Source organism: Harpia harpyja, chromosome 3 (genome assembly GCF_026419915.1).
Source record: "Harpia harpyja isolate bHarHar1 chromosome 3, bHarHar1 primary haplotype, whole genome shotgun sequence".
In the NCBI taxonomy this organism is placed as follows: Eukaryota; Metazoa; Chordata; class Aves; order Accipitriformes; family Accipitridae; genus Harpia; species Harpia harpyja.
The window spans coordinates 47,165,927-47,188,110 of NC_068942.1; the positions used below are offsets into that span (position 1 = coordinate 47,165,927).

The 22,184-nt window shown below is 35.8% G+C and overlaps 2 protein-coding genes across 2 annotated transcripts in view; one reads left to right on the forward strand and one right to left on the reverse strand.

Annotated features, from left to right (window-relative positions):
- Window positions 1-18,881, forward strand: part of AVEN (apoptosis and caspase activation inhibitor) — a 102,668-nt gene extending 83,787 nt beyond the window's left edge. The window contains exons 3-6 of the mRNA XM_052782461.1: window positions 10,881-10,951; window positions 15,188-15,283; window positions 16,839-17,202; window positions 18,425-18,881. Of these exons, the coding sequence (XP_052638421.1) occupies window positions 10,881-10,951; window positions 15,188-15,283; window positions 16,839-17,202; window positions 18,425-18,543 (650 nt within the window). The 3' untranslated portion in view covers window positions 18,544-18,881. The remainder of the gene's footprint in view (window positions 1-10,880; window positions 10,952-15,187; window positions 15,284-16,838; window positions 17,203-18,424) is intronic.
- An 86-nt stretch (window positions 18,882-18,967) lies between these two features.
- Window positions 18,968-22,184, reverse strand: part of RYR3 (ryanodine receptor 3) — a 252,124-nt gene continuing 248,907 nt past the window's right edge. Inside the window, exons 102-103 of the mRNA XM_052782467.1 lie at window positions 20,712-20,763; window positions 18,968-19,898 (exon numbers count right to left, since the gene is read on the reverse strand). Of these exons, the coding sequence (XP_052638427.1) occupies window positions 19,803-19,898; window positions 20,712-20,763 (148 nt within the window). The 3' untranslated portion in view covers window positions 18,968-19,802. The remainder of the gene's footprint in view (window positions 19,899-20,711; window positions 20,764-22,184) is intronic.

Below are 22,184 nucleotides of genomic sequence, written 5' to 3' on the forward strand. Positions count from 1 at the left end.
AATGTAAGTTGGACCAAGAATGTAGTGGCTTTCTAAGCCTTTGGCGAGACAAATCCAGTATGCTGCTTGCTTGTATTTTTGATCTGAAGCGAATCCTTACCAATCTGCTGTTAATTTTAAGTTGATGTTCAGAACTCTCTGATAAGCCATTACACTACTATCTTTGGAGAGTTAAGAGTAACTCGCATATGCAAAGAAATACTTTCCAAGTTTTTGCATGCTTATGGAACTGGAGCTTTACTAGATTTACTCTTTGCTAATTGTAATCCTTGTCATTTTATTAACATATCAGAAGAAAATCCTCCTGTCTCATTTTCTGAAGCTACTTGTCTTTTCTTGTTTCATTACGTTAAACGAAAAGAATCTTGCAAGCTTGTGTTAGTACTATGACTTGTCATATCTTGCAGAACCCTTCATAGATGCAAGAAAGCCAAGCCTCGTACTCACTATATCAAACCGCTTGAATATTTTTAGGCCTGCACCTTTATGTATAATTTATGAATGCTTTTGAAAGATAGTCACATAGACATGGCATACTGTACCACTTGCATGAATAGTGAATTCTGCTTTAGGAAAGAATGGTACTAATTTGGATGTGATGGTATTAAAAATATCCAGCATAGCAGCATAAAGAATATTTATTGATTATATAGTTGCAGTCTTTGCTGTAAGTGTTCTATCAAATACAGAGTAAGGAATGAAACTCTAGCTCTAAGAAAAATTTAGAATATTTTGGGGGCATTATGAAATTCTAATAATGCAAGGGCTGTCAAATAATGTGAGTACCATCATCAAAAATTAAGACTGGCTTTAAATGCTTAAAACGGAAGCTTGAATAGTCAACTGTCAAAACTATTGTAAACTTTCATGAGTTGTCTGCTATAAAAATCAGAGGGAAGGGGGAGAGAGAAAGGGAAGTATTCCAGTGTTTGTGTGGCACATAAGAACTACAGATAGCAGACTATTTTCTCTAATTGTGTCAAGTTAGTGGCTATTATTGGAATGAAAATAGTAAGCTGCTTAAAATAAAGTATTTCTTAAGTTTATTCATTTGCTCTAAGATTACTGTGGTTTGGGTTTTTTTTTTAAAGTAGAAAATTTTGGGGTGGAGGTACAATGTGGAATAAATGAGGCTTATTTTGTATACTCCTGCTGTTTGTGGATAAGAAAGATATTTCATGAATTTTGAAGTTTTCAGACCAAATATTCTGACAGCCTACTTACAGAAAACAGTGGTTATCCTAGTGTAAATTTATGCAATGCAACTGCTCTTAGTTAAGCATGCCAGTTAGCTATAAAGTTCTCTGAGATGGAAAGGTGCAAGGATAAATCTGATCAATGAATTGTGTGACATTCTCACCTCTCAGATACAATACAGCAATATACTTGCACGCACTGTTTACACAGGAGATAGAATGAACAATAATCCAAATAAAGAATAATTAGGAGGAACTTCGCTTAAATAGGACAAGGTAAAAAACCTAGGCCAGTGAGTGCCATTCCGTGATTTACCAAAATATTTTAACATGCCATTTCTGATGTTCTTTCTTGTAGTTAGCATGACATGAAGTATCTAAACAGCAGTAGAAGTTTTATTGCATTTTTGAAATACATATGTTTTACTTAAAGTTTAATTGGAAAGAACTTTCAGGTCCCAGCAGGACTGAGAAAGAGCCATCTACAAAAAAAGCAGTAGTTTAGTGGGTAGAGCACTCTCCCGAGTTTAGACCAGCAACTGAATTTTGAATCTGAGCTTTCTAATAATGAGTGATCTAGCTACCATTTGGCAAAGTTTGAAAATCTTGTTTGTCTTTATACAGTAGGACATTCATTATATTTGAATTTGGAAACATTGTAAAATTTGCTCTTTGTGTGTAATTTAGAAAAAATGAAAACTTCCTGAATAAACTGCAGAAGCTGCATCATCCATTATGGAATATTTTTTTAACTTCTCACAATATTAGAGCTCAGAAGTGTAGGATGTTGAATTACTTACAAGCTGCACTCTCTAAGGTATGAATGAAGGGTGCCATTTCAGCTTTAACCTCAGAGTTACTTGTCCCTTTTCTGTATAAACTGTTCGTCAGAGCTCTCATTTCCTCTTCGAAGTGGTTGTGTGAGCTTAGAGGTACTGTCTGCCCCAAGGTCTCAAGGCAGTATTTTTTGCTTAATAGAATCCATAGGAATGCATCCTTTTCCCCTCTCCCTCATCCTCTGATGCCCATTCACTGTGGCTGCTGCACAGCGGTTCCTGTCAATAGGGAAGGTAAATCAGGGATCTTTTTGGATGACCAGCTTCCATTCTGCTTGAACCTTGTTCCTCTTGTTTCAGATTCTCTTGTTTTCATTCTGTCTCTTCTTTCTTCCCTTACAAGCCAGAATCTGACAAGAGTACCTTGTGCCAGCACATGCAAACGGATTCCTCTGTTGACTCCTGCAGTTTGACGTTATGCAAAACTTCCTTTGTGGGTGGGAACCCTGCCATTTCTTCATTTCTTCCAGTGCTGAATTCCAGCTGTGCTTCCTGCTATGGCTACATGCTGTACTGATATTATCTGCGTATATAGTCTTGGAGAAAACAGGATCTTCATGAAGGGCCAGATCATTAGGTTCCTTACCCTGTTGGTCTGCAGGGATCAAAACCTCTACTGTTAAGCTACTCTTTCCTCTTGGGTCCAGGCTTATGAAAATATGAGAGTCCTCTCCCTTTCACCCAAAGAAGGTTGTCTGCCCCTGTCCCTACCGAGGATCACAAACTTCAATTCCTGCTATGTCATACTGATGCTACGAAAAAAAAAAATTCTTTGGTCTTGAGTTTTTATGCATTAAGTTATGCTGATCTTTGCCTTTTTTTTCAGCCTTTCTCTTGAATGGTATTGCTCAAAAACCAGTATGCTCTATGGATTTTTATACTTTGTCTAATCTAGCAAGCTGATTGCAGTGACATTTAAAAATCACTAAGTATGTTATAAATTAGTGACCTGAAAAAAATGACACTAGAAAATGTCATAGAGCATCAGGAAAAATGTAAATATTTAAGGTGACTAGCTTACACTTAATGAAAGGTTTAAGCTTAACCTATGGGGAGATCAGTAACTTCACACTTAAATATCACTTTATTGTTTATTCAGTAAAAAAGTGAATAATGGAGAACATGGGATTGGTACTTATGAATAACCACATCAGGCTACTGTATTTGGGTGAATTTTTTAATATACTTTTTTGTTCAATGCATTTTGCTTTAATATTTTGCATTTTTGCTGCATTCTAAGAGCTATAATCATTAAATATATAATAAAAATTACATATGAAAAATAGTGATACATTTAAGAAAATGTGGAAGAGTTAATCAGAAAGCAGAGAGAGTCTGCTTGATGTTGCTTATACAATTTCCCATATGGTAATGTTGTCTGTTTTCTCCTTATACACCCTACAGATGTAAAATGTGCATGGACTTGAAAGAGCCCTTAGCTACAGATTAAAAATAAATTTGTGGATTACCTACTTTTCCTTCTTATTTTTCCTGCAGAAAGATAACTAATTAAGAGAATGGTAGAGCTCTACAAGTAAAAAAAATAGTTATTTGCTTTAATTTAAAGTTGGTTCTATTGAATTAGACTCAAGGTCCATCTGGAGACGCCTGAGGTAAAGCACCTGAACATGCTATATGATATACTACTTTCCCAAATACTTTCTTGACCTGCGACAATTTACGTCCCAGGGACTTCCTGAGCCAGATGTAGAACCTTTGTATTTAAAAATAGTTATCTCCCTCCTTGCATCTGTGGAACTTACAGCATCTGCACCGTCTGAGGGCATGAAGTCCCACAAGCTAGCTTCAACTTACAAAGATTTGCCACTTTTTATTTGAGTGCATTCCCTGCTGGCTTCATTTGATGCCCCTAGGTCTCCTGTGAGAAGAGACAATGAGCAGTGAGTTCCTATCTGCCCTTTTCATGCCTTTCATGGTTTTTAGATCTCTGTCATGTTCCCTTGGTTCCCCTCCCTTGGCTTAAGTTAATGAATTGTTTCTCATACAGGAACTGTTCCATGCCTTTTCTGATGTTGTTACATTTTTTGAGACTGGGCCTGGGAAACCAAGGCTGTGCACAGTATTCAAGATAGTAATACATGATAGGGGTGTAATGATGTTCTCTGTGTTGTTCACTATTGCTTTTTGAATAATGACAAAGAGTTTGTTTCTTTAAGCACTGCGGAGCAGAGATTCTGATTCTGAATGGTGTTGGTCAGCTGTGAACTTATTTTGTATATGAAGTTAGAATTGCAGTGTTTTTGGTATTGAGTTTCATCTGCCATTTTAAAATCTACTTTCTCAGTCTTGGGGACTTCTTATGTCATTCTCCACAGCCTACCTTTATCTGCAGTACCATGAGAAGCTTAGTATCATCAGCAAACTTTGTTACTTCATTTTTCTCATCTTTTTTTCCTCTTCTGTTTTAATTAAGTGGAGAGATTAAACAGTTACAACCTGAGAACACTGTACTGGTGGTTTCTTTTAATGTGAAAATTGACAATTTAGTCTTTTTCTTCCTACTTTTAGGCAATTATTTATTCATACAAAGCCTCCTCTTCTTTTTGCTGCTCTGAAGTCTTGGGTGGCAAAGGGAGTAGGACGTCAGTGAGAGCTTTTGGAAACACATGTAAATTATATGAACTAGATCCTGCTTATGTGCATGATTTTTTGCTTCTTTCAAGAAATTGTCTTAGATCATGCAGCAGAACTTTCCTTTTCAAATGCCGTGTTGACTCTTCCCCCAAATACTATGTTTATCCACATATCCATTAAATTTCTTACAGTTTCTACTAATCTGTCCATCAAACACGTTGAGCTGGTATTGCACTGTCCTCATCAATCTTCCTTTCACTGCTCCCAGTATTCCCATGTTGTTATTTAGTTTTCTGAAGCTTTAAAGGCTTAAAGGCATTCCATTTTCTTCTGTCTTATTTCTTAGTCACCTGGTGTTCATGCAGAAGCATGTGTACTACTGTTTGTTTTTCTGAACTTCTTCAAATATTATTTTATTTGTTCTGTTTTCCTGTTTTGACTCGTGTTAATCTCTGCTTTAGCTATGAATAAAAAAAGATAATTTTTTGTGGGGTTTTTTGTTGTTTTTTTTGTTTTTTAAATAACACATTGTGTTCTCTGGCACTTGTTGACCCTGCTCCTCATTTGAAAAACTGTCATCTGACCTTGATTTCGATAGGCTGCAGTTCCTCTCTATATTAAATTAGTTCTGTTCTTCCTGAATAGACACTCTTTTGTTCCAGAAGCAGCACTAGTTTCTGAAGATCTTTCCTTCTTATTCCTTTATCTGCGACATGTTTTAAATTTTGAGGACATCGTTTAGCCTTGATCAGATGATCCTGCTGTTTGGTCAAATTCACATATTTATTTTTTAAATTGTGACTAGTAGTACTGTGTAATTGTGCCAGTAAATTAATTTAGAATATTGTTATTTTTGAATCTGGTTACAAATGTTCTTTATAGTTTGCAGTGCAGGCTACAAATACCCTTGACATCAGTATGTTGGCACAGAGCTCAAGAACTTCTACTGGTAACAGTAGAATGTTATTTAAAATATTTTCTTTGAGATATGTATTCTGCTGGTAGTTAGAATTTTTATGCTGAGCTGTTGCATAAGCCTTCTGGAGTTTGTAATACATGGCTGTGCAACCTACTGGTAAGCAGCAGAACAAGGGAAAAATGTAGGTTGTGCTAAAGTATTTGTGGTGAAGGCATGTTGTTTGGAAATACCTGTCATTTTCTTGGTAAAAGACAGACTTGGCAGTGACTTGCAATATTACTGATCTTAATAGTATCTGAAGAAAACTAATAGATGTTGAGTTCTTACAGGGTCTTTATCTGTGTTTTTTGTATTCTCACATTCTGAAAATTGCTGTTACTCAGTCTATGCTCGTGGCAAATTGCATAAGTAGCACATTGCAGCCTTAGTCATAGCAAAAGATAATAGTTACAGTGTGTACTCTACCAAAGTAGAGAAATTAAAAAAGCAGAAATAGAAATTAGTGATGTTATTAGAACTGCCATGAAAAGTCTTTGGAAGCTTTGTGTCTTCCAGAAGTCTGTTTCTCAGTATTATAGGCTACCTTATTGTGGGAAAATTACAGTATCTGGATGATTAGCTGTTTATGATGCATATAACATTATTCATATAAAACTTTTGCAGAACGTATTTTTTATAGTGTTGGAAGAATATTTGTTATGAATTTGTATCTATGTAAGTCTCCTTTTGTAGGAGAAAAAAAGGAAAACCATTAGGTGTCCTATAAAAGGAAATCTTTAGTAGTATTTATCCAAAGAGTTTTTTATATAAAATGACAATTAATACATAGATTATATATAAAAATATCTAGATATATCTGTAGTGTATATATATATATCGTGCTATGTGGAAACACTGTGTAAGGAGAAAAGACATCTTTTCATTCTGATGATGTCCCAAAGCACTCAGTCTGTGATTCTTGATGTTTTCAGAATCTTCTAATTAGAGCAAGCCATGGCATGGATGGGTGGAAATTCTTTCTCATGCTTTTTCCTCCAGTTTGAGAAAGATTCACACCTAATTCAAAACACTGGTAAGCTTTAGTTTTCTCTTTGTGCTCATAAGTTAGCTCAAAATTCATGACTTAGTGGTTGCCCACCTTTTCTTTGATCTATAGATTTCTGTCTTCTCTTGGACCTTCTACATGAAGTCTTGCACTATTAAAAGGGAAAGAATGTGTTGGTTATCTTCCCTCTGACTCCTCAAGGGAGTTGGTCAGTCTTATATGATCCTTCATGCCTAAACTGTGCAATTCAGATTGTTTTTCCCTGCAGAAAAGTGTTAGATGGGAGGATCTAGTTCTTTTTTTCACCTTAAAAATAACACCCGTTTCCTCCTGCATAATTGCAACCCATGAAAAAGACTGGTGGAACAGGCAGGTAGCTTGTTTTGATATTATATCCTTCATAAATAGTGATGACCTGGGGATCAATGTAGAGAGAAAGGGATCTCTTGCAAGCTTAGAACCTAAAGATGGACTTGCTTTGGAGAGAATCTTCTCAATTTAGTGACTCGGGAAGAACTTTGACTAGCGTAGTAGATAAAGGGTGCTTTTTGAGATATTTTAGGTCTCATTGTTAACTTCCCAAATGTAGCTAAGTTGTAGTTTTCTGTTGTGGTTTATTTGGTTCAGCTGCATACTGCTGTCATAAATTTATTGCATATTCTTTAGCTGACTAAACAGACTTGTAGACAGAGGCTTGAATTCCCCCCCCCCAAAATCAATGGGAGATAGAAAAAGGTTGGAAAACCCCAAATAAGGTTATAAAAATCATTGGTGCTTATTTAGGAGAAGGTAAATTCTGATGAAAAAAAAAGGGTTTAGAGTCTTATATTTGCCCTTGCAGTGCTTCTTTACAGTCACATCAGTCTTAGAAGGATCCTGTTACATTGTTTTTTTACCCCCCCCTCCAATTTGAAAATCTCTATAGAATATTTTTCCTCTGTCTTCAGTAATGTTTTATGTCTTGTTTTTAATGAATTAGAGAGTTAAAATGAACAAAATCGTTCCACTGATATTTCAGTTTTCTTGCTGAAGACCATTTTTTCTTCAATTTTTTCAACTTTTAGACTCAATTTCACAGATTGGAAAATATTTATTACAGATTACAGGTAGGGTTTGTTTGATTCTGCTATTCAATGAATATTTGTATGAAGAGATAATTGGGCTAATGAGACTATGAAACATGCATTCTATTTAAATCATTTGATTTAGCTTTAAAATATATTAAAGTGGTAGGAAAGCATGGCGGTTTAGATCTGCTGTTCTTTCATAATAAAGTTACATTTTATACAATAAAGGATATTAAGGCTTATTATGAATGTTGCCAGAGATGGTGTGTGAGGTTCACTTGAATGCATTATTTTTAGTTACTATTTGAAGGCCAAGTGATATTTGTAAGTAACACAAAAACTATTTACATGAAGAAAAGTTTTTTTTTTTTATGTTGGAAGGAACTCGGAGTCATTGCAAGACGTTTGATTAGTATTCATGGCATAAAAGGAAGTTATTTTCAGGGTAAAGGAATTTGTGAAAAGATAATTGGTTAGACCAACATTCTCATTAACCTAATTTGCATTAAATGTGCTACTGTGAATTGTAGTTATTGCTTTTCCATTTGAAAGGCATGCTTTGTTAACTTATTTAAAGAGCTTAGTTAAACTGTAGTTTAAGTCATTACCTTTTAATTCAGCAATACATTATCAAACTAAGGATCTGTTATTACTAACTTTGTGAGTGTAGAGAATCATAAACCAGTTCTTGACCCCAGTGGATTTTCCTGATGAAGTAGGTTTGTTCATCTGGTCATACTCAGATACTGAAAGCATTTGACTAATCCTTTAGTTAAATTTTAGTCCTTATAAGAGCAGAGGAAACTCTATTTCCTCTGTGACACTGCATGTGAAATAACTGAAGGAGTCTTGGGCATACTGGAAGAAAATGCTTATGCCTTTGTTCTAATAGTATGAAGACTTTGAGGATCATTTAGTTTATTTTTCAGTAAAACTTCTTTACATATGTTACTAAGTTGAGCCTTTAAAATATGAGCTTTTAAAACATAAATGAATTTGCACATTTTCATACCCATTTTAAAATCATGAGATTGAAGAATGAATTTGGATTTCTTTAATTTTCAGCATTAGTTATTACTTATTAGCAGTATTCTAGATATTTTGAAACAGAGGGATTTATTTACTGTTGTGCTGTGTGCAATGAAGAGGAAGGCACCTTTGTCAGCAGTGAGCCAACTGTGAGTGCTCAAGTTAAGTATTTGCATCTGCAGATAGATACATAAAGGCAGGATCTTATTTTTCCATACTGCTGAGCATACCTAGCTATCATGGAACCTGGTGTTTGTGAATTATATTTATAAAATAGGCTGCTGCTTAGATATCTAAATGTTAATTTCAGTGCTTAATTTTAATTATTTGCACTTGTACTGCTTGACACTAATTGTTTTCAAAATAGTAATATCTGGAGACTTTGAATGTAAACCAAAGCCTAGCTGACCATGGAAGGTTGTATGTCAGCCCACTAATGCTGAACAATGTTGGATAAACCTAATGAAAACAGGAAGATGCAAATTCAAGCTGTACATGGTAATGGTCATAAATATCTATATAAATACTCAGCTGAGAAGGTCACTTTCTTGCTGGAATGGTTCTGAAGATGACGATTATGGATGTGGCAGGTACACAGTGTGATTAGTGTATGAGCACACTGTACATACCCAATAAGCATACATGAAATGCAATGAATTAGAAATGCACTTTAGATATTAAAAAAAAAAAAAAGCCATGGCCAACAAATTTTACATTCCAGCTGGGAGGTGGTTAGGTCTCCCTTTTTTTATTGTTTGGCAAAGAAATATGCCAATTACTATGCCATTTTGCTGCTTATTCATTCTGTTTGCAAAACAGAAGCTGGCTGATGGTTGCACTGTTGAGGAAAATTGCTGAAAGGCTGAACTCCCCTAGTGTTTTGGGACAGGCAGACAATGGTAAAGAAGCCAATTTTGGTGACAGCACATTGTATGTTTGGATTTTGTATGCAGGATTAAGGGCATGATTCAGGAATTGTTAGAGGTATGAATGTCAGTTAGGATACTGAGAGCCAAATGAAAGTTAGATGCTCAGTTGTTGGGAATGCCATTGAACACTTCCTCTAGCACATTCATTCTCTATTAGGGGTTGGGAAGAATGAGCTGTGGCTTCTCAGATAACTGCTGGACTAAATCCTAGTGACTTATAGGTGATCCGCAATTCTCGGGATCAAATTTAATCTCCTTCAGGGAATAATTCAGCAGGTTTGGTTTTTTTTTTCCGGTAGAGCTATTTGTTCTCAAACTGTATGGTCTAAGAAGGCGTATGTCCCATACTCTGCATCAGCAACATCTTTGCTTTCTGTTGTACTAGACCTTTGGCCATCATCTTGCAACCCTCATCTTTCATGTTTCCCCTGTCACAGACCTTACTAAATTTTTGTTCCTGGAATTCTTGTGTGTTTTTTCAGTGAATAACTTTGTAGACTGTCTTTTGCAACCCAGCATGGTACTGCAATAAAAATATTACATCTAGAACAAAATAATAACCCAAGCTCCCCTATAGTAAGATGAAGTTCCTACTGTCTTGGAGAAATGTGGTAGGAGGTTAGAAGATCCTATAACTGAGGTTACATATGTAGCTTAATTAGCCCTATTTAAGGTTTCTTTTAATTCAGTCCCTTATGCATATGAATTGGAGTTCAGGGTTCAGTGCCTTTTTTTGATGACATGCTGAAGTAGGGACTAGTTCAAGGAAGAGAAAGTCTGGAGAATTCAGCTACCAGACAACAAGAAGTCTTTACTTGGCCTGTACAAACTGATTTTTAGGACATTTATAATCCATTTTAAGAGAGATTTGCGTGTTGATAAGAGAAGGTCTATCTACAGCACATTCAAAGCTGTTCATAAAAATGCACTCAGTGAACACTGTATGTATTCCTAGTATGTTGTCCAAATTGGACTTATCAATTAAAATCTTGCTTGTTGACATGGCACTTAGCACCTCCTCATTCAGTTTTGAATTTGTTGTGCGTTTTTCAGTACTGTTTTGCAAATAAGAGATTAAAAGGTCTTTCTGTAGAACTTTGGCTTAAAGAAGTTCAATACTGTGAATGCAAGCAGCATTAAAATTAAATGCAAATTTGTTGAAGGTGTGATGTTTATTGATTGAATTTATTTCTGTAGGGTTGGGAACTTTGGAGCGAGCTTGTTATTTTAAAAAAAAAAAAAATTTTTTATTTCTTTTCTGTAGGAGATTCCTTTACACAGTTCCGATTTGCTGACGAGAAAGAATGGGATAGAGAAAGCATATGCCATAAGCAGGTAACAGAATTATCACTCAAATGAGTTTGTATGGATAATCGCCTGGCACAGAATACCTAGGCAGTTGTGCTTTCAGCAACAAATTGTTTAATAGAATAATAGCACTCTTTATTCTGTATATTTTTATTAATTTGTCTCTGATGCTGGAGGCTCTTAGGCTAGGATTTTAAGTAACATTGGAAGAAAAGAACAAGCAAATAGAGTCAGTGGAAGGAAAATAAGGGACTGTCACTTTGTTTTACTGAGGTATCAAGTTGGCCTTTTTCAGCTGTATTCAAGACGAAATAGTTTAGTAAAATGACTATAACAAAACCTATGTGAGTATATTTATATATTTGACTATGAAGCTTGTTCTAGTTCTTTCAAATTAACAGTTCATATCCTCTGGTTGAAACTTCACCTCCAAAATGACTATGGGACCAACTAGGTTTTAGATTATTTGTGCGCAGGTTCATTATGCTGGAATAAAAAGCAGCAAAGCAATAGGAGTCAGCTGTTTTCTGTATCAAGATACTGGAAAGTGTCTTAATCTCTGCAGCTGTCTTCCTCACTAAGTCACCTAAATTACTGCAAGATAAATGCTTTTGTCTTCCAAGCTTTTCTTAAAATTGCTGCGAAGGTGTGCTTGAGCATTTCTTGAAACATACATACATATTCAAATTTTAAAAGTTTTTCTATTTATTTCCTAAAATACTGACAATAATTATGCCCTGGGAAGTGATATTTAAAGGTACATTAAAGTTGCAAAGTCAAATTAAAATGAGGAAATACAATCAAGTGCAGCATTTGTTTAAGCCATCATGTTTGTTCAGTGGGATACAGTCTTCCAATGACTGTATTTTTTTATCAGTTCCTCCTGCTCCTAGTGTGCAGGATATCAATATCTAGAATATTAATTTCTTCATAATTTCCTCATAGGCTTGTCATTGTAGTATTTAGATGATTTGAACACATCAATTTCTGAATGGCTAAAGCCATTGTGAGCAGAGTGAAGTTGCACGTTGACAGTGAATTTCACAAATATTCTTCTGGCTGCCAGTGATGAGGCTCCACAGTTCTGAAGCTGGTCCCATGCTCTCACTCATTGTGAAGTGTACTGTGGTGGGCAGGTTTTTGTGCCTCTGTCGCTACCAAACTGTAGTCATTTGCCCTGCCCTATCCAAATTTGTTGTTTCAAACTGTTTCCTCTCTTCCACTGTTCTTATGTCAGTTTGAAATATTTTACTGCACTAGTCACCATTACCCTTCCTTTGACTTCTTATTTTAGTTCAGAATCCTGGCCCAGATGGTTTCATAGCATTATCTTATTTTTCACATTGTCTCTGGTCTTCAGCCTGTTACCTCCTTTTTGTTTCTGGCCCATCTTTCTTTTCCCTGAAAGCTGGACCCAGGTCTAATTTTCATCCTAGATCCACTTTGCCAAATTCCTTGTCTTTGCCTCTTAGCTCACCTGTTTCTAGTTCTTTGCCTGTCTATGTACAAGATTAGAGAATTGTAAACTGAAGTGATTACAATAGAACACAATAAAGCAGAAAAAGCATAAAAATAGTTGCAGAATGAGTAGATATTTCCTGTTCCCTATTATTTGTAGAAAGCAATGGCAAAGCATCAGTTTCAAATGTGGAATAGAAATGTAACAATGACATCAACAATAACAAATTTTAATTTTATTAAGAATATTATCATTCATTGTTACAAAAAGTAGATCTGGATTTGCTTTATTGTATATCAATAAAATGCAATAAAAATGTTTCAGAACACGGTTTGCAATTTAAAAATCAAACAGGTAATAGTAATTTGGATTTTTCAGTAAATATGGCAATTCCAGCAACAAAGTATGCCTCTACTTATTTTCTTGAACAAATAACTACATGTGCCATGAAGTGTTTATAATTTATCAAATACTGCTTTGATCCCTTTATTTTTTTTATGTAACCACCACTTTTAGCGAAATCTCTACTGGGATATTGAATTCCTTCTTACATTATGTTATTTCTCCAAATTCCTCTTTTCCTTCATCCTCAGCCTTTCCCCCTCTTCCCCATCTCGATTTTCACCTTCATTCACAGTGTTCATCCACGTTAATCTTTTTGCAAGTGTACTTAGCTCTTCCCAAATTCATTTAAATGTTAATCAATGATACTTGACTTTTTACAATTTTTTATGTTACTGGATTCATAGGATTTCCTTGTCCTTTGCAAATATGCGGAAGCCATATTTGATCTTTAATATCTGTCAAAAGAACTGGGTTTTCTGAAGTTCTAGTTCATTGCTGGGCAACAAGAATTGTTTGTTGAAGACTTTTTGAGGTTACTTGTTGTCCTGGTTTCAGCTGGGATAGAGTTAACTGTCTTCCTAGTAGCTGGTACAGTGCTATGTTTTGAGTTCAGTATGCGAAGAATGTTGATAACACTGATGTTTTCAGTTGTTGCTCAGTAGTGTTTAGTCTAAAGTCAAGGATTTTTCAGCTTCTCATGCCCAGCCAGTGAGAAAGCTGGAGGGGCACAAGAAGTTGGCACAGGACACAGCCAGGGCACCTGACCCAAAGTAGGGATTGGTACCCAACGGGGTATTCCATACCATGTGACGTCACATCTAGTATAGAAACTGGGGGGAGTGGGGGCGGGGGGATCACTGCTCAGGGACTAACTGGGCATCGATTGGCAGGTGGTGAGCAATTGCACTGTGCATCATTTGTATATTCCAATTCTTTTATTATTACTGCTGTCATTTTATTAGTGTTATCATTATCATTATTAGTTTCTTCTTTTCTGTTCTATTAAACTGTTCTTATCTCAACCCACGAGTTTTACTTCTTTTCCTGATTTTCTCTCCCATCCCACTGGGGGGGGGAGGGGAAGTGAGTGAGCAGCTGCGTGGTGCTTAGTTGCTGGCTGGGGCTAAACCATGACACTTGTACCAGTGAATCATCTTTGATGGTGATCTAATCCATTGTAAAATAAAGTTGTTAGTAACTAGGAAAAATTCTAACCATCAGATATTTGTTTTGTCCTTTTACTCTCATTACTGCATACCAGAACCAGAATTTGGATACAAGAAACTGTTAAGCCAACTGCATTGTTTCTTTTTATTAATTTATTTTAATTTTGTAAATATGCTATCAGAACACACTGTGTCTTTGATGTTCATTCTTGCTGTGTGTGCAGGTGTCAAAAGCCATCCTGTTGACTGGCTTTCGGGAGCAGCGTGAATTCCTTTGACAAATCTCTTGCAATATGGCACAAAAGTCTCTCCTAATTTATGAGTATTTGGACTTCTAAATGTCCGTGTCAGTCTATACCATATTGAGAGGGACAAATTTTTGTCTCTAAGCTAGATTGAGATGCAGCTTCTCTGCTTTGATGAAAATGAAAGTATAGACTGAACTTCAGCATTTTGTTGTCCAATTTTAAAATATGTGATGGATATCAAATTATCTTTCATTGGTGAACATGCTCAGAATGTTCTGCTGTACTGTGAGCTTGAAATCTGTTGAAGTCTACAAAAGTCTATGGTGTTCTGTAAAAACATCAAATACTGCTGGTCCATTTTGTGCAAATTTGTTTTTAATAGTTTACAGCCAAAAAAAGGGGGGGTCGAGAAAAGGAAACTGCAATACCTGTCACGTTGGTAAGGGACAATTCCACTTTTAAGCAACTAGGCAGCAGTAGAGTTACCTTTCCTGAATATCTTGAGTAACATTTTAGAAGTGTATGTAACTATAGTTTGTTGCTTTTGTAAGCATTGAAACAATGTTTTAAAAGATGGGGAAGTATAAAAAGGGCCATGTTGTTTAGGCACTAGAACCAGTAGAGCTACACACAAGCTACACGGTTTGATTGCTTAGAAAATAGTAGCAACTCATTAAAGAATGGCTATTCCCACTGCATAGAAAGCTTCACAGATTAAAAGATGTTTGAGTTGGAAAAGCCTCTTATGACATTGTCAACTTGCAGAACTATTTCCTACTTTGGATTTTCAAGGCATGCCTAAGGAGTGCTCCATTTATACCTTGTTTTTAAACCTTTAAGTGATTATTTGCATTGTAGGTGTTTATATGGTAATTTAGCCAAACTGCTTTGTACATGTGTAATTTAAAACTATGAATTCCTGTATTTCATTAGATTGTTTTTCACATTCCTTGAGCCTGTGGAACAGGGGAATGTAATAGATTAAAGTCATTATTAGTTCATATTTTTTTAATACAAGCGTACTGTGTGTTGAATTATTTTTCAGTTATCTGCACTTTCTGTTGACTGCCAGTCTTTGGTCCAGGCCCTTCAGGAATTGCCTCTACATCTGAGGTTGAATGTAGCTGCTGAACTTGTGCAGGTAATGCTGTGAATTTTCACAAGAAAATGCAAATACTTTAAGTAAGTGAAACAATCTGTGCAAGAATGATTACTTTAAACTTGGTCTTCAAACGTAAGTAGAATGTATTTTAAAAGTAAATATGCTTCTTGAAACTGGCGTGTCAAATGGCATGTAATGCAGAATACCCCTCTATCAGCACTTTTTATGCTTTGTTGGCTTTAAACAAAATGCTTTGATGTGCAGCACATTAGATTTGAAGACAGATACTGGAGTGTTTGACATGGAATGATTGCATTGTTTTTGTACTTACTTCTCTTGTTAGCAGCTGTTAAAAACTTGCACCAAAATTTTGAAAGTGCTTTCACATTCTTTCCTGTTAATTACTTTAATTGTGACTTACTCTTCTATATAGCTAATATCAACATACATGTTTATTCCATGAATCAAACTTACATCTGTCTTAGAACAGGTAGAACTGTCAATCAGACAGGTGAAGAAAATGTCATTTATGCTCTGGTGGAAAAAAAAAGCAACAGAATAGTAGGAAAAAATGTTTCTTCAGGCTGTGAAAAAGAAAATATTAATGTAAGGGCAAAAGAACCAATGAGACTTAAATATAAAAACAAAATCTGTAAAAAAAAAAAAAAATTTATCTGCTCAAGCAAGGAAAGAGAAACATGACCCTTCCTTACAGAAGAAATTTATTTTACTTCTGTTTGGGGTTGTGTGAAGTGCTTCTGTAACTGACACAACTATGCTCTTTCTTAAGGGAGCTCAAATATGTCTGCAGATGTGATGTCCAAGGGAATCTGCAAATAAATGTTACTTTCAAATACAGTTTTCTTCTTAAGAGTTCTTGTCACGGTCTTTTAACTTTTATCAGGCTTATAAAGTGTGTGTTATGACATTTAATCTTTGTCTTGTCATTCTGAATGGTGATGTGGTCATCAGATATGCTGCAGTGTTATTAATGCCCGGGCGTCCTGGTAAAAGCAGAATCTGTGTTCCACGGTTATTTAATGAATTGCCAATGCTTGTTTCACTATTTGATAATGTTTTGTAATTTGGTTTCATTTTTCAAAATAATACAGCTATATACTATAACTTCTGCTAAATGATTTTCAGTGACCTGTAGTATGGTTTGCTTTCAAGACTGGAATTTTGGAGGGAAGGCCTCCAAATGGAGACCCCAAACATGGGATAATGTTTCTAGCCGAATTCTGACTTCAATCATTCCAAAATTCAGAGTATTGATGGGATTTAATTACAGAAAAATTAAAGAAAAGTGACTCTCCAGGAAGTATATGTGAAACAATGGAACTTGCTGATTTAGCATACAATCTCATATTCCATAATAAGGGATAAAAGGAGTTTGTATTCTGTAGTTGCTTCTGTAAAAGTACCATCAAGATAACTTTAGTGTACTTTTACTTCTGAATTCAATTCTGCTGAAATTCATCATACCTTCATAAGTGATCAGATGTAGGAAGCATGAATTACAATCCAAATAAGATAGAATAGCAAAAATGGACTTAATTGTTAGAAAGACTCAAGTCCTTTCTTGTACTCTTAGGCATCAATACCTGTAGAGCTCCCACAGATGAAGTCTAAAATTATTGAAGATAGCAAGAGGAGAGAGCTTCTGTTCCGACAGTCTCTGGCTCAAAGTGAAACGGTGCTGGTCTCCCATCCTGTTGGTGATTCTCTTGCTCCCTCAGAGCCCAGAAGTAAAAATGGTCCTAGGGCAAGTGCAGCAGAACCATTTCAAAGAGCCCATCTGCTATCAAAGCAAGAGACTGACCATTTGGATGAAGAACTAGATCTTCTCCTAAATCTAGATGCCCCCATTGATACAGAAAAGAAACCTGTCTCAGGTGCATTATCCTATAACAACAGATCAACTGAGAAAGAATTGAAAGTGGATTGTAAGGAAAATGGTAAGATTTCTCTTTTCCCCAATATGCCTTTATTTACTGCTCTCTGTTTTGTTGATGTTTTTGAACTCTTGATTAGCCAGTCAACAGTACTGCTGTCATCATCTCTCTCATACTGCACTTCATTTATCTGTGGCTATGTTCTGACCCATTTGCTCCTTTTCAAGTTTAGTTCAGTGGGGAGTTAAAGTTTCACCATTATCAGTTTACTTTAAGCATTAACAGAAATTCTTCTGCAGAACAGCATTGGTCTTACGATTCAGCAAAATTTTAAACTTAAAAAAGAATTAATGTACTGCTATAGAATTTTAGTGAGAGGAAGGAAGATAAACTTTTCATTTAACATTATCAGCCCTTAGTCCAGTCTGCTAATAATATACAGAAGAAGTGACAGCTATTTCTGATGGCTTGTTATAAATGCTATTTTCAAACTTTACTAGTATTGATTTTACAAAATCAAGTTTAGTATGGAAACAAAACATACACAAAAATTTTCATATGTCAGAAAATTGGCAAACCCTTCCTTTTGTTTGCATTCCTAGAAGTTATACTCCTGTTTGTTGGTGTTGATGGAGATGGTTTGCTACTCCTCCTGGGTCCACAATGCTGTAAAAGAATTTTTAGCATCTCTGATTTTTTGTGTATGATTTTCTTGCAATTTTTAAGATTAAGTCCAAGATGGTTGAACATGTAAGATGTCACCACAAGCAATACAGCAAGCCTTGTTGCAGAAGAACAATCATCTCGAAATGCTCTTTTGTTTCAGTGGTGTGTGTGTCATGCTTTCCACTCCAAAGCACAGTGTAAATCCCTTAAGAAAACAATGCCATCAGAATATGGACTCATACCATGCTGTAATAGTCATGCAGGGCGATCTGCTGTTGTGGCCTCCTGCTTCTCTCCTACGTTAAAGTAAACTCTGTATCGGACAAGGATTGCGAACAGATCGCAGCAGGGGCGATCACTTATAATATGTCTGCTGCAGACTAGGCCCTGCCCCCCTTGAATCAGATGGAAGCCACATTGCTCTGGTTGAGCTTATTATTAAGCTGCCTCATTTTTTTTGTTGTTGCTACTAGTTTTGGAATACGACTTGCTATTCTTCAAGAAACAGAGATTGTGTTTAAAGAGAGTCTGTTGTGCATTAAAAAGCAAAATGATCCAGGACAGAGACCTGGTATGGCATGGTTTCCAGATTTCAAGTCTTGTCTTTTCACTTTTCTAGACCCTTTAAAACTAGATATGCCTGAAGAGAAGAGTACAGCATCACAGCAACAGCAAAGTACATCTAAAAACTTTACTGAGGAAGAACTTGAAGACTGGCTGGACAGCATGATTTCCTGAAGCTCAGATTTTCTTATGTGAATAGCTGAATATAGCAAACATGAAGTAGGAAGTGGAATCTTCCTTTATCTTCTTGTTATTTCCTTCATCTATTTCACTTTGTTCAGTATGCCAAATGCCTGGTTTTCTTCGCTGGCACCTAAAATTCTGTGCAATCAAAATTCATTTAGATGTGATTGATAGACAATTGTCTGAGACTAATATTCTTAGAAAGGTCTAAAATTTGTGATGAAATTAGGATTTTCTTTGCTAAAGATGCAGGCTACAGCACACCAAGAGAACAATTATTTCAGCTTGTACTTGCTCTATGTAGTCCTTAAAATAAAGCTATGAATGAACAATGAATACATGTGTTTTTAGTCACCATCCTCATGCCATATCGCCATATTGTAGAAAAATGAGAAAGATGACAGCAAAGGTAATATTTAGTTTATAATACTTTATTGCAGTGGGCACTTTTATCAGAAGAAAAAAAATGCATAATGCTAGCAGATTCTACTTGCAGGTGACCATAGAGCATTGTTTTATTTTGGCCTAAGATTTAAGTTGTATTCATTTTGATACAGTGTATGTCTTAACAGCAGCATCTAGTAAGCTGTTATTGAAGGTAGTATATAAACAAACTTCAAGTGCAATTTCATACAGAAAGACAGAAAAGCAATACAGTTAATGGATCTGTTCATCTAGAACACTTATATAAATAAAAAGTTTGCATAGCTATGTCTACAGAGGTTTTAAGGCACTTGATGTTTCAAGGTCAACAAAGTGTTTGAAAATGTTTTCTTTTTAACTGCTTAAAGCTTTTCAAGCTGTAGCTCAGTACATTTGCTAGCAAATACTGGGGGGAAAAACTGGACAGCAGTTAGTTAAAATATTTTTTCTGAGGCATGGCCTCTGATGTTCAAGTTCTTAAATGTCAAATGTTGTGCAATTAAGACACCTTTTAGCCCTTTCAACTGTACTGCCAAACACTAGGTTAATGATGTGGTTAAAAAATTGTTACAATTTCAGACCATGTTTGAACTGGAAGGCTTAAGTTAATCTGGCATAGTTTTTTCTAATTAAAATTCCAACAAAAGACCTGTTTCATATGTGGTAAGTACAAAAAGCCTGTGAAATAGTGTCAAATTTTATATATGTCTTGAAGTTCAAAGACATTTAAAGCAAATACAAGCTATGAAATTACACCATGAAAAGAAAAGGGTTTTTTTGTATATGGGATCTTAACAGTTTGTGAATAAGTAATTTCTTTTGTGACATTAGCCAAGCTGATCCTCATACTGTTTCCGGAAGCAGTCGCCTGCTGGGAAAAAATCCCAACACCTTTCTTGGTACATCTTCCACACAAATGACTCCTGAAAATCATAAAGAGTATTTATGTTAACAGACACCTTGCAGTTAGCGCTCTAGATAAAATTTTAGCAATAACCAGGTACTCTCGCTTATTGCCGTGGAGTAGAACTGTGAAGACGTTGAAACTCAAAGACTGCAACTCAAGAACGTTTGTAAAAGTATTGTTCTGCACTGTTCTTGATGCAGTACTACTGAAATTTAAGCCCTATTAAAAAACTGTGTAAGTAAGCGTAAATTAATCAGTCTAGTTACATCAGAGCAAACCTGTACACAATCTGTATATAGAAAATGTGGTTTCGCTTGCTTGGAAAACATTGAAGTGCAAGGTACTTTTTTAGTGTTTGTATAACAGGTATTTGATATAAAATATAATTAAATCCTATTTATTTTCTTATTTATTTACATTTAGGTCCTAACAACACTAAACATACATACATGCATCCATATACTTATCACTATATATATGGTTTTAGACTATAAATATAGCAGCTTAACTACTTAATCTTTTGGGAATAAACTACAACTGGTACATTTCAGGGCTTCCCTTCAGAGATAAGACAACAGGAAAATTATTAGTAAGGGACTTCTGACAGAGTTCAGCACTGGGTAGAACAGCACATGGCTGCAGCTCACCCCCTCCCTTTTTTTTTAACCCTTCCTTCTCTTAAATTCCCCAAAGACTCTCAGGGAGGCTGGCATTATCTCCACTCCTTGGTGGTACATCAGTTCCACCTGGTGGTACACAGCTACAAGACTGGAGAAGATAAAAACATTGAAAGATAATCTTGAGAAAAAAATTTTTATTTTCTACACACCTGGCCAGTATGCTCAGTTTCATCCTTGTTAATGAGATACATTAAAAAGAACCTGAAACAAACACATGAAGCAGGTATTAATGCAGAAAATGTAACATCTCTGCCTAACCTTTCCTAGACTGCTAGTTGGCATAATCTCCCTCACATACCTCAAAGTAATGATATTGCTAGGCATCTAAAGTGCTTATGTTAAAGGAGAAAATTCTATCCTCCAGCACTTCTCCTATGGAAGTGCCAACAGATGTAAAATCTGTGGAAGTGCAAAAAGGTGGTTTAGCACTTTCTTCATTTCAGCGCTAGGAGCAATACCTGAATTAAGCATATGTCAACTCCTATACACTTATGCTCCAACGTCTCACCTTGGAAGAAGTTAATATGGCTACTACGCAAGAAGTGTGGCAAATACTCAGCTGCACCAAGATTTCCAAACACTCATGCCACACAGCTTGTAAGCTGAGCCTATCTATCTCAGATACCTGTACTCACTCAAATGTAGAGAGCTTGAAGTAATTCGAAAGGCTGTAGAGTACTAACAATGGTCTGTTTATATGTAGTACAACTCTTGGTATGTGCTTTCATTGTAAAGAAAGGAATGTATACTGACTTTAACATTTGTCTAATTAAAGGGCAACCTGGTTAGAAAGACTGTTCACTATATATTCTAATATTAAGGAAATGGCCATTTTTAATTTACTGTGAATTACAGGTTCCCATATACCAGTTAAGCAATTCAATATAGTAAGAAAAGGTTGGAGGTTTTAGACTGGTAAAACTATGGATGTTAATGGAAATTTGCCTCACAAAAGCACTGTGCATTGATTTTGCAGTGCCAGTTGCTATACAAGGAATAATGCAGCCTCCACTCCAGAAAAAAAGTTCAGGTGCAGTATTCCAAAGCCAGACTTCTATAAGATAGCACCAGTTCAGCTCCTTTGGTTCTGGTGGCACAATGCTCATATAATTATCATTGTTGTATGAGAAACTAATGCTACCAAATTAACTTTTTAAATATCCTCTTTGATCTGCTCAGTATTTACTAATGAAAGTAGAAGATCACTGTCTTAGGAGTCTGGGCAATTGTCTAAACACATAAAACTCCTGATTGCTTCGAGGTTTTGGAAGGCTGCACTATCACTAAAGAACTATAGGATCAGACTTATACATTACTTTTTGTAGCTTATCTTTCAGGAATCTTCCTGAAATAATGGGTTTGGTTTTTTGTTTGTTTTGATTTGGGTTTTCTTTTTGTCAAATTGAGGCTAATTGTCAATGGTCTCATCAATGTTACCAAGCCCCCAGAAGTCACAATCAAAACTTCCAAACTAAAGCAACTTACTAAACTGTTGTTTGCTATCATTCCACGTATCTGGGTTTCCTTCCAGAGGAATAAGGTGTTGGTGTGCTTTCAGGTCTCATTCCACTAAGGTAGCTCATGGGTAAGGTGAGCACTTTAAAGACAACGAGCAGTGTGGA